The sequence below is a fragment of the Parasteatoda tepidariorum genome, chromosome 3, assembly GCF_043381705.1.
Source record: "Parasteatoda tepidariorum isolate YZ-2023 chromosome 3, CAS_Ptep_4.0, whole genome shotgun sequence".
Taxonomy (NCBI): domain Eukaryota; kingdom Metazoa; phylum Arthropoda; class Arachnida; order Araneae; family Theridiidae; genus Parasteatoda; species Parasteatoda tepidariorum.
The window spans coordinates 29707521-29720701 of record NC_092206.1 but is presented as its reverse complement, the minus strand read 5'-3'; the positions used below and the strand labels follow the sequence as shown (position 1 = coordinate 29720701).

General features: G+C 29.0%; 1 protein-coding gene across 4 annotated transcripts in view; it reads left to right on the top strand.

The window, feature by feature from the left end:
* LOC107456068 (synaptotagmin-15) overlaps window positions 1–13181 on the top strand; it is a 170984-nt gene that overhangs the window by 146230 nt on the left and 11573 nt on the right. For all 4 annotated transcript variants that reach the window (XM_071178452.1, XM_071178450.1, XM_071178451.1 and 1 more), the window contains exons 6-7: window positions 9755–9916; window positions 11134–11248. In XM_071178452.1, coding sequence (XP_071034553.1) covers window positions 9755–9916; window positions 11134–11248 — 277 coding nt within the window. The remainder of the gene's footprint in view (window positions 1–9754; window positions 9917–11133; window positions 11249–13181) is intronic.

Sequence of the window (13181 nt, the reverse complement as noted above, 5' to 3'; positions counted from 1 at the left end):
AATAGATAAAATTTCTTTTTCGTGCAAATCCATAAAAAGTTTGATATTAAAATTATATTATACGATTATATTATAAAATTATATTATAATATTCTTCCGAATTTAAAAATAAATAAATGTCCATAACTTTCAAAATTAAAAATAATTAAACAAATAACAACAATTTTGCAAAAACATTAGAGAACATAAGAACATTATTCAATAAAATTTACGTTCGATTTCCTAGAAATGTACTTTTAAATCGTTACTTTTTTTGTTTAGTACTTGTACTTTTTACTCGTTACTTTTTAAAATAAGAACTTTTTACCTTTTACTCGTTACTTTTTAAAAGTAACGTTGCCCTACATGGTTGGATATAAACCTATTACAGGTTACAAAAAATCATTACTGGTAATAAAAATAAAACTTTTGTGATCTTTCCACGCAACCTTCCAATCAATGCCATTTGGGAACCGCTGTTAAAGGTTTTAAAATTAATTTTAATAAATATGTTTAAAATTTAAAATTATAAAACAATTTTTAATATTTTTCGGTATTATTCAAATCTATGATTGTGTTGCCGTTACTGGGCGTGAGCAGCATAATTCTACAAAACATAATTCTTATGCTAAAAAACAATTGTGCGTTTTCCTACATAATTATATGAAATACAATTTAAAATGAAAAGCTTTCTTTTCACAAATACGTGTATTGCATCAAACATAAAAAGTAGAATTGTGTATGCATTTTAATGATCTCAAGTTAAAACACTACTGAATACCAAAACTTCAGATAAAAATGCATGGATTCATTTTAGTTTCAATGCTTTTAGCTATTCAAAACTAAAAATGATTTCTTTCTCCGAACAGCAGATAATTATGTTTGAAATTCGAAGGGGAAAAAATTTGCATTCAGAAATGGAATTCAGAAATAACTTGTTTCTTGTAAAGATTTTTCTTCTTTTTTATCCGTATTTTAAAGGAATCTTTTACGTTCATTTTAATTTAACAGCTGCCCAAATTTATTTTAACGGCAACAAAAAAAAATTTTAATAAATTCTTTGGATTTTAGTATATATATTTTTTATTTTACTTAAAAGAGACAACTTTTTTTTTATCTTTACAATGTCGATATTTATTTTTTATTTCGTATATGCATTTTATTCAAGCATGATTTTTTTTTTAAATTTAAATGAAATAAACTTTTTTAAAAAAAAATTATTTGCCATTTTAATTTAAAACTGCTGAAAGGAAGATAATAAAAAAGATTGCTTCGATAACAGTCTAAATTTTACATTATTGTTGTGAATATTTTACATTCTATATTTTAAACTACCATTATGATGCCTAAATATAAAAAATAAGTAAAAGCCTTAATTAAATTTAACTTAATGCATGAGAAGAAAAAGACGCATGGTGACTTAATTAATTTTGTCCATTGTGAGTTTCTTATGTACCAATTGTGCTTTTTGATTATAGTTGTAGTAAAATATTTTGATACAAAATGTATCATTTCTTTTAAAAACTTATAACGCCAAAAAATCAAATGCGAACATAAATCGTTTAACAAAAAGGGAAGTATCATAACAAAAATTTCGTTGAATAGCAATTTTTATTATTTTGTAAATGAAAATAATGAATTAAAATAAAACTTTTGGAGAAGATTAATTTAGGAGGAAAAAACTTTATTTTTGTCAGACCTAAAATAAAAAACGTAAGCCGTGTCATATTTCAAAGAAATGACGGGAATTTTCGAAGGCGGAAAGAAGTTATTAGAAAAGTTATTTTTCTCCTTTTTATCTACTTAAAAAAAAGTATTTATTAATACTTTTTATTTTGTCTTATACTTCTCTTCTTTTTAGTTTTGAGTCTTTTAGTTAATGTCAGAAAGTGGTTGTAATTTTGATTGACTTTAAATTTTGCTCGCTGCCTTTAGGAAACTATTAGACATCTATTATCATCTTGTAAAATTTTTTTTATACAAAAAAAAACAAAAAAACAAAAGAAACTAGCTAGTCAAAATATGGTAAAATTTGGAATAACACTAGATTCTATTTGGCGATAATACGGCGGAAAATTCTGCTTTCAGCTGTCAGGAAAAATTGAAACTTCTGAAGCAATTTTCCAATCCATCATCGTTTCAAGACCAGTTCTCTTATTTGGCGATTTTGGCTGTAGTTTAATCGCTTTTCTGGTAAACGACTCGTCAGGAGTAGCCTTGATAAGAATTTCTAAATAGCAACCTGCGTGCTTCCTCTTCGTGATTTCAATCATTTATTTTGGAATAGTCAATTGTCTGTCAATAACTTTTTAAATAAAGTAATTTTCGGATTATAAAGCTATAAAAATTAAATGACACATATCTAATATTAAACATACTTTTTTATAAGTAAACGTTTAATGACAAGTAATCCATGGAATAAAAAATTTAACAACTTAATATTTGTTTCGTTTATTTTACATCAAACTAATGATCAGTATTTTATTGTTAATAAATATACAGAATTCAAACGATTAATTTTTTGTAAGAAATGTTTTTTTTAAGTTTTAATCATTCTGAATAATAATACATCAAAATATTTTTATTTATATTTAATGCATTTCTTATTTTAAATGTAGCAGTTAATAAATTAGGATGCATGTAAATATAGAAGGATTAATCGTGAAGCAATAATGAGTCGCCTTTTTTATGCTTATTTTTCCCTAGGTTTTAATCTTGTTTTTTTTTTTAACAAAATTAGAATCAAAAATAAAGTATATAATTGCAATTAAAATGCATAAATTTAGTTTAATATTGTTTTACTGTAACATATTAAAGTCGCAATGATGGCTTAATCGAGAAACTATCCACTAAGTAACATTTCTAAATAATAAAAAAAAAAATTAATTTTTTAATAAGTATGATAAGATAAGTTTCTGATAAATAAGACAATGATAATGGCAAGCTATTTAAAAAAACAAATGTAAAAGCTAGTAAAAAATAGTAGGTGTACAAAAAAAATTCTGAGAACTTGAAGGTTTAACAAACATGAAAAAATGCGCCAATTATTCATAAATCGTGTCTAATATAGTTATATCATTTCCACCACTGTGCTACAAATAGTGATTTGAGTAAAAAATATATTTAAATTTATTAATCTATATATATAAAAGTGAATGTGTGTCTGTTTGTCCTCTATAGACTCCTAAACCAACCGACAGAAAGCTATGAAACTTGGCATACAGATTGTTCAAAGCACGAGGAAGGTTTCTGTCGATATTAGAACATTCTGCGAAAAGCCGTTCCAGCGANCCCTATCAATGGAGACTAATATTACAGCTATTGTTAATCGATCAAGGGTGGCTAACATAACAACTGTACATAAATTCATAAATCTATCAATGGAGGCTAATGTAACAACTATATGTTAACCTATCAATGGAGATTAATATTACAACTATATGTTGACCTATCAAGAGAAACTAATATAACAACTACACGCTGACCTATTAAGGGAAACTAATGTATCGAAGGATGGAAATTTACTACTATTTGGTGATTTATCAATGAAGACTAATATTACAACTATATGTTGACTTATCAATGGAGACTAATATTACAACTATTGTTAATCGATCAAGGATGGCTAACATATCAACCATACACAAATCTATCAATGAAGGCTAATGTAACAACTATATGATAATTTATCAATGTAGGCTAATACTACAACTACATGTTGACCTATCAAGGGAGGCTAATATAGCAACTATATGTTGACGTATCAAGAAGAGCTAATATCATATAAGTAATATCAAGATGGCTAATATTATTAATACTGTATGCTGACGTGTCAATGGGACTAATATTGCAACTATATGTTGACTGATCAAGTGATTATGATCTTACTACCATATGTTTAGCTTTCAAGGGAGGCTAATATTACAACTCCATTTTGAGTTATTAAGGATAGATAATATTGCAACAACATGTTGATCTATTAAGTGGGATAACAATTCATTTATATGTTAAACTATTGAAGGGTCAACATTTAGATTTTCCGATTCTCTTACTGTATGGCACTTAATCGAAAAAAGGTTATTTATTTGAGATTTTTGAAGAATGAATGTCTCTGTAGATTTCACCCTGATTTACTCTCTTTAGCATGTTCTTCTACTCTTGTTAAATGGATATTTTTTACATCTGTAGTAAATATTAAAAAAAAAATTAAATCTATTAAGTGGGCTGACAATTAATTTATGTGTTAAACTATTGAAGGGTCAACATTTAAATTTTCCGATTCTCTTACTGTATGGCACTTAATCGAAAAAAGGTTATTTATTTGAGATTTTTGAAGAATGAATGTCTCTGTAGATTTCACCCTGATTTACTCTCTTTAGCATGTTCTTCTACTCTTGTTAAATGGATATTTTTCGCATCTGTAGTAAATATTAAAAAAAAATTCTTATTATTTTAAAGTGCATTTTATTCTTTGCTAACTTCACACTAAGTAAAAGATTACCACACACTAAACAAGCTAATTTTATGAAGCGAACCTGTTTCGCAAGCTACTAATTTCAACAACTGGCGTGAGCGAATAAATTTTTTATCTCAACACGAAATATATTTCTGCAGAAAAACTATTTTTTAAAAATAAATTTAAAAGTTTTGGATTTTTTTAATTGCTTAAACTGAGCCATGGTGGCTCAGGGGATAGAGTGTTAGCCGTCCAATAAGGTGAACCGAGTTCGAATCCCAGCGATAGCTGGTCGATACAAATCCACATCCGGCTTTCACAGACCACAATACTGACGTGAAATATGCTCTGTGGTAGACGGATCATAGCTTAGAGTCCGTTTGCAGTTAGGCTTACTATGTGAGGTTCTCGAATTCTTCCTCTCCATGTAACGCAAGTGAAGGTAAGTTCTACGAAAAAGTCCTCCACGAAGGCAAATTTCTCCCTATACTTGATCCGAGAGTTCCCTTGTCTTCCGGATTGGGTTCAGAATTACAAGGCTACGGAATTGGGTGGGCCGTTCAACGACGGTTAAAAAAATAGAAAAAATAATAATATGTAAAATAAAATAAAATGGCATAAAATGGAGCCGTGGTAACTCAGGGACACTGGTCGGTGGTAGCATTTTTTCTTAGTTTGTAGTGTAGTATGCTACTTTTTCAAAAAAGTATTGTAGCGATAAAAAAAAAACAGTAGATGTAGCAATACATGTCAACCTACTTTTAACGTTAATTAAGAAAAGAAACATTGTTCAAACGCAGGGTTTCTTAACCTGTGGTTCATGAACCCCTAAGGGGTCCATGAGTTGTATTTTGGGGGTCCGCTGACTACTCCTAATTCTTAAAACGTTTGGAAGCCTACCCATTGCTTGTAAAGCGAGCTATGGCAGCTATAATTCCGTTTGTTACAGTGTATATATTTTCGAAGCGGGATTTTCCACAATTGTGACAATAAAAACATAACTTCCAAATCGATTGAATGTTGAATATGCTATGCATGTTGCTTTGTCGAAAACCATCCCCCAATTCAATTTATTAATTAAGGAAAAGCAGCAGCAACCTTCACATTAAAAATTTTAATTTTTAAAATTTTGTATACTATTAAAATAATAAAATTAAATGTTTTCTAATAATTGATGTTTTTTACAATTATTTTTTTCACAGGGGGGTGGTCCGTGACTTCTTAAAAAATTTTAAAGGAGGTCCATTATATCAAAAAGGTTAAGAAACACTGTTCTAAGGCAACAAATTTTTCGAATTTGATGGGTACAAATTCAGGGCCCGACTTAGCCTAATTGGGGCCAAGGTCAAAAATTTCTTTAGGGGCCCCCTTCTGCTTCCCTACTTCAGTGATGAAGAACCGGACTTTATGAAGGTATTTAAATTTTTCACCTCATTATACATAAATAACAAGAAAATTGACGAGAACCTAAAAAAGCTATAAACCCCCCCCCCCNAATACAAAATTAAAATTCAAACTGAAAGCGTTGCAACGCACGCAGGGTACAGCTAGTTTATAATAAGCTTTTAATAATATATTTGAAATATAATTTAACATGTATATTTCAATGTGGTATTTAATTTATTGAACTTTTCGTAAATTCTGATTTAGCAACGTTACAATTTTTTTTCATTTATTTATTAGTTGCTTTTATTTAATTATATTCTATTACTATTTAATTATTTGAGTCATGTGATTCTTTGTTTGACATATAGGCTTCAATATTATCCCTTAGATATCTTTTTCTTTTTAATGTTTCTTTATATTCTTTTGTGGGTGGCCCACCTGGAAAATAGAAAGAAAGGGACAGGCTTTGCATTTTTAACTTCCTTTAGTAGAATTTTTATTGCTTTAGACTTTTTTTTTATATTTAAATTAATCAACTAGTAATTTAATTAGATATTTTTCAAAATAATTGTTCAAAATTGATGATTATAGTACTAAATTAAAAATTTCGCGCATAAAATCAAATTTTGAGAGAAAAATTTTTTGAAAATAAAATAATTTTTCGAATTACAAGACTAAGACAATATCAACTGATAATTTCTATAACTGATATCTTATTAGCTAGTCTCCATAACTTAAAATTATTTACAACATCTTTAGCTCATTAAATCACATGGAAAATTAGATTTTTTTATGCCTGCAATCAAAAAATCACTTATATCTCTACTCACTTATATCACTTAATCACTACAAAAACTTACATAACTCTCTAAACAAAATATTTTCTACATGGAAATTAATAAATAAATAAATAACTATGTAGTGCTCCCTTACAAGCAAATGCAGAATTCAATTAAATGAAAAATTTAAAGCCTAATTTGATCTATAATTTCATTTATATGAGTTCATCATATTCATACTGGATTGATAAAAGTTAAATATTTCTTATTGAACGTTTCGTTTCTATTTTACAATTAAATAAAAACTATTCTTATAAAATTGCTCTGTTATTCCTTTCAAATCATGTGTTAATTTTCTTTTAAAAACAAAGTGACTATTCTCATTATTATGATACTAAAAATAATCATAAGGACGTCTCAACATATTTATGTAAATTGAATAGTGCACATTGAAAAAAAATCATAAGGATGTCTCACCAAATTTATGTAAATCGAATAGTGCACATTGAAAAAAATCAAAAGGATGTCTCACCATATTTATGTAAATCGACTAGTGCACATTGAAAGAAATCAAAAGGATGTCTCACCATATTTATGTAAATCGAATAGTGCACATTGAAAAAAAATCATGAGGAATTCTCAACATATTTTTGTAAATCGAATAGTGCACATTAAAAAAATTTAACGATTAAAAAAACCCATGATTTTTATAATTTTTTAATATAATCTCATAAAACTTACTGTTCAGATGATGAACTTACTCATTCACGACCATGATTTATATTAAAATATTAATTAGTTTTGACTTTTTTCAATTTTAAGAAAATATATGCATGTATAGAATACTTGATTGCCTGTAACAAAACTAAGAAGAACTTAACATTTCTTTATATTTATAGTTTAGCTTTTATATTGAAATAGTAAATCGTTCATTTCAATTATGCTTTATTAATTAGTAAGCTGTTTAGGAACATTTTAATTTCCATAATTAATTAATCAGTTTTATATATTTAAATTCCTGAATATATTTTTAATGCTGTGCTTTAAAAAAAATACTAGGTTTTTATTAAAGTTATTTATACAACCATGATATATTATTGTACTATCGAATAGAAAAAAAATAATTAAGAGTAACAGGTAATTAAAAGGGTAGATTTGAAAAAACATCTAAGAACAATAAATCAGAAAAATCAAATTTTTTTCCCCTTTCGTTTTGAAGAAAAAGGCATAACTAGAGAGCCTAGAGTACAGGCACTCTAGGCATAACAATATGTTTCTCCTCTAAGAAGAAAAAACCTCTACCCTTCCTAGCGGCGGTGAAGTCAAGAATCACACACGCTCTTAAAAAAAAATCGCCTAACAAGAGAGCTGGTTCTGAAATGATGATGGTTTGGAAAATCGCGGCACGGAACACCTGTACATGTACAGATTTGGTACATGTACAGATTTGGTACATGTACAGACCTCTGAAATAGTCATTAGAATTTTGGAACACACTGTAGTGCCTAATTTAGAATGCTTAAAATGCTACTGAACCATCGTATTTTCAAAATATTTTTCTGAATAAACTATACTCCCTCACTCGGACTTGCTCATATTTCAATCCCATGAAATGGTTCGCGATTTTATTGGTATCAACTGTACTTATGAACAATTTTATAAAAAAAAATATGTAACTTAAATTATTCTTTCATTCCTAAATGACAAGTTTTCCAAAGAAATTTTTTAAAGCAAGAAAATCGTCTCATTTACTTTTAATATTACATCATTTATATGAAAGAAAGTTTAAATCGAATTCAAAGAAAAACACAGAAATAATTAAGATTAAAATATAGATATATTTTTATTCATCTTAAAAAATTTATTTTTAAATACACCATTACTAAATAAAAAAAATTCTCCCTCGAAATATATCGCTTTAAAAAAATATGACGTCATTCAAATAAGATAACAACAATATAAACCAATAAAAATATGACGCATTCATGTTATAAATAGAAGTTTCTGCCCTTCGGGTAGAGTTGAGTATCTCTTCCAGCTTCTATTGAAAGAGTTTTTTTCTGACAAAAACATCTGAATGAAATAAATGAGGTAAAATATTCAAACTGAAATAGCTAAGTTGTTATGCAACACTATTGAATAAATTCAAAGAAATGTAAAATAATTGAAAGAAAAAAAAGGTATTTCAACAAAAGTTGGTTTTTTCAAAATACATCACTCTTTTTTAACTTATCTAACTCCACCTCATAATGTAATGTAAAATTGATTCTAACGATAATATTGAAATATTTTAAATATAATCTATTTTAGGACCGCACACCTAAGGCGCTGGGTTAGCCTATTTTTTCAAGGGAACGTATAAATACTTATGAGGGACAAAAAATTTTCTTTATAACCATAAAAACGCAGTACAAGAACAATTAGGCAGTTAGGTCCAACAATTTTGATTGAAGATAAATTTCGATTTAGGTTCAATATGAATACATGAAATTCGCCCCCTTCTCAGAGGTGCGTTTACTGAGGGGGAAATTGAAGGCTATCTAGACAAGTGAGGTATTGCTTCCTATACATATCTTTACTCTGATTTCAAGGAGGCCAAACACAAGTCGTTATGACAAATACTTTAGATGTTGCCGGAGTTTTCTTTTTTGAAAAAAAAAAACAGTACAAATTAAATTAATTCTAGTTATTTATAACCATCGTTGAACAGCCGACCCAATTTTTGGGTTTACGACTACTAATGTTCAGCTACGTAGCCTTGTAATTTTGAACCCAATCCAGAAGACAAGGGAGCTACTGGATCGAGTATTGGGAGAAATTTGCCTTCGTGGAGGACTTTTTGATGGAATTAACCAGCATTTGCGTTACATGGAGAGGAAGATCACGAGAACCTCCCACGGTTAGCCTAACGGCAAGGGGACTCTAACCTATGATCCTCCTACCACTGAGGATATTTCACGTAAGCACTGTGGTCGATGCAAGCCGGATGCTGATACGTATCGAGCAGCCATCGCCGTGATTTGAACCCGGTTCACCTCATTGGAAAGCGAACGCTCTATCCCCTGAGCCATCGCGGCTCTATTCTAGTCTAAAATTGCTACCTAAACAAGTGAGATAGTATTTACATACTGTTACATATTCTCTTTTTTTTCAGGTCTCGCCAGAAGACTTGTGTAACAGAACTCTAAAACTGTCCGTGTATGACGTCGATAAACGTAAAGTCCGTCATTGCTTGGGACATGTGATTTTTCCTTTGACGCAAGATGAGTGCATGTCCGGAGATGTGATTTGGCGGGATTTAGAGATAGCGCCACAAGTATGCATCTATTTTGTTTGTTTTGGTTTTTCATTATGATATGAATATAGGACATTGAATAATGAAGACTATAAAATGTGAAAAAATTAAAAGTTTCTAAAAGATGTTGAGAACTGCGAAAAAAAATTCCTGGGAAAACAATCGAGGAAACAATCACTCCTCCTTATTTAATTTTAACATTTTGATTTGTTATATTAAAATTAATTGTGCAATTGAATATGTGAGAATTTTGTTAGATTTTGAAAGTAGACAACTTTTGCGATTTCATTCCAATAAAGATTATTTGGTGCAGTTACAAGTTTCTGAACTAAATATGAGTTGAAAAAGCTATCTTCTGTATTGTTTGATCCAATCTAATTTATGCTTCTAGTTCAAGCAATAGCAAAAAAGTGTAAAAATCAGACAAAGTAGCTGGGATAAACAGTAGTAGAATCTTTAAGCCTTTCAGGACCATAATGGCACTTAAACTATGGATTTTTAATTTCCCTTGGAGACAGAACATCGAAATACAGCGTTAATACGCTACTCTTGAATTACATCTCGTATTAGTACGTATTCGTACTTTTTAGAACGTATAGACTTAAAGCGTACTTGCTGGGGAATTGCCTCTTTTTTTCCGAAGGGATCAGGCAACTTATCCATAAGTTGCCTGAAAAGCAATTTATATCTTCATTATTATCAGAGCTATTTTAAAAAAAATAATTTAAATGCAAATTTAGCAATACGAAACATTTTGAGTGCATTCTTATTGCTCTATTCATAATTAAAAAGAATTCTCATTTTCCTTACGTATTCTATTTAGTCGCATGAATAACAAGGCAATTTATATCTTCCTTTTTACTTTTAGAACTCTTTTTTTTTTTATAAATAGTTTAAAGGTAAAACAGTTAAACAAATCGTTTTAAACGTATTCTTATTGCTGTATTTGTAATTCAAAAGAGTTCTCATTTCCCTTACGTATTCCATTTAGCCTGATGCATTCTTATTACTACTGCATTCTTATTGCTCTATTCATAATTAAAAAGAATTCTCATTTTCCTTACGTATTCTATTTAGTCGCGTGAATAACAAGGCAATTTATATCTTCATTTTTATTTTTAGAACTCTTTTTAAAAATAATTTAAAGGTAAATAGTTAAACAAATTGTTTTAAATGTATTCTTATTGCTGTGTTTATAATTCAAAAGAATTCTAATTTCCCTTACGTATTCTATTTAGCCTGCTGCATCGTTAGGAGAGATCCAACTCTGCCTATCATGCAATCCATACAGTAATCGCATTAAAACCACCGTTTGCAGGCTTAAGAATCTACAAGGAATCTCTTCAGATGCACGTAAGTTACATTTTATACCTTCCATCTCAACTACAAACTCTTGTGGTAGTTGTAGTAGTAAGTACATTGGTTTAATGGTATCATTTATTTATTTATTGTTCTATGTCCACAACGCATCCTGTGCTATAAGCTTTGCATGATAATTTATAAAACACGGTCGAACTTCTGTTTAACAAACTTTACGAATTTTTCGATTTTGCGAATTTTTTTGAGAAACCAAGAAAATTTTGGAAATTTCTTCGTCAAATAACTTCCAAATAGAGAAATGAATTTTCTATTTAACGAACTTTTCTTTGAGATCCACTTTTCCTATTTCCCAAAACATGTCAGAACATTTTAAACTTGTTAACGCATTTTATGGGGGGAAATGACCTTAAATTGATTTTCGAAGCCACTTAACTTTTAGAGAAAGCAGTAAAACCCCTTTCCCTTTTGTTTACATTTCAAACGACAAACTCAGACAAAATGAACGGATTTTACCCATAGCAATTAAACTTAAGAGCGCATGCGGTAATGTATGGTTAAAATTACTTTTATAATAAATGCAGTTATGATTTTATGCTTAAATTTTGCGTTTTTTAGTTGAAAATGTATGTAGCATGATAGTGTCACACTTTATAATGTTTTGCTATATTCTTGCTTTTCATGAAGATTTTTTTTTTATGGCTAAGATTTATAAAATGAATAGTAGATACTAGTTTACAAGATAAAGGTGTATCAATTGCTATTTTAATTGTGTCTAGGGTTTATGAATTTAAAATCTGGTTTGTGTTGTTTAAGTATTTTAAAAGGCGATTTTCTATTTAACGAATTTTCCATATAACGAACTTATTAACGGGATTTAGACGCTTCTTTAAATAGAGGTCCGACTATAGTTATTTTAAAATTCAACAAAATTAAGCGCACTTCTATTGGTTTTTCCGTAATCACCATATTTTTAGAATCCAGAAGGAGGCTATGCCTTATGCTCGCTACCGCTCGCCAACCTCGATGATTGTATCCTAATAATTGTTACTTATTAGCATAAAACAATATTATTCACTTGTTAAAACGTATTCAGCTTGCTTACGTTTTTGTCCCCACATCCAAACATTTCCCTTCTGATTCTATTAAGATCTATTTGTGAACGTAAATAAGTTTGCTTAGTAATTATTTTTTAAAACAACACTCAAAATTAAAAATATATTGCTATAACAAACTTGGTGAGTTTACAAGCGTAATTTCCGCTTACCAAAACAGGGTGAAATATTACATACAATTTATTCATATTTGCTAAGTTCTTAATCATTTAACGAATCGCTTTAACTATAATTTATAATAGTACATTGATGTAATTTTCACAGAAAAATAATAATTTTGAATTACTTTTTTAATTGCAATGCGAGAAAAAATAATTCCTGCTCGCACTGACCTAATGCTGATGTAAAATTTTCTCAGTGGTAGACAGATCATGGGTTAAGATCCCCTTTCCATCAGGCTAACCGTGGGAGATTTTCTATGTTTTCCTCTCCATGTAACGCAAATGCGGATTAGTCCCATCAAAAAGGCCTCCACGATGGCAAATTTTTCCCTATACTTGATCCAGTAGTTCCCGCGTCTCCTGGATTGTGTTCAGAATTACAAGGCTACGTAGTTGAACATAGGTAGTCGTAAACTTGGCTATTCAACGATGGTTATAAAATATAAAATCAAATTATAAATTATAAGTAAATGAATGAAAAAATATTAAAGATTTTTATTATGTAACTACATAAGATTAGGTTGAAAAAAACATTATACTATCATTTCATTCATTAAAATCATCATTCACCACATTTTATGAATGAAAAGACTAATAAATGTGAACCAATGAGTTAATTTAACTTTACTTGAATGGCATTGTAAAATATACTATTACTTCCTAGTAAAGGAAATAACATTAAATTAATAGTAG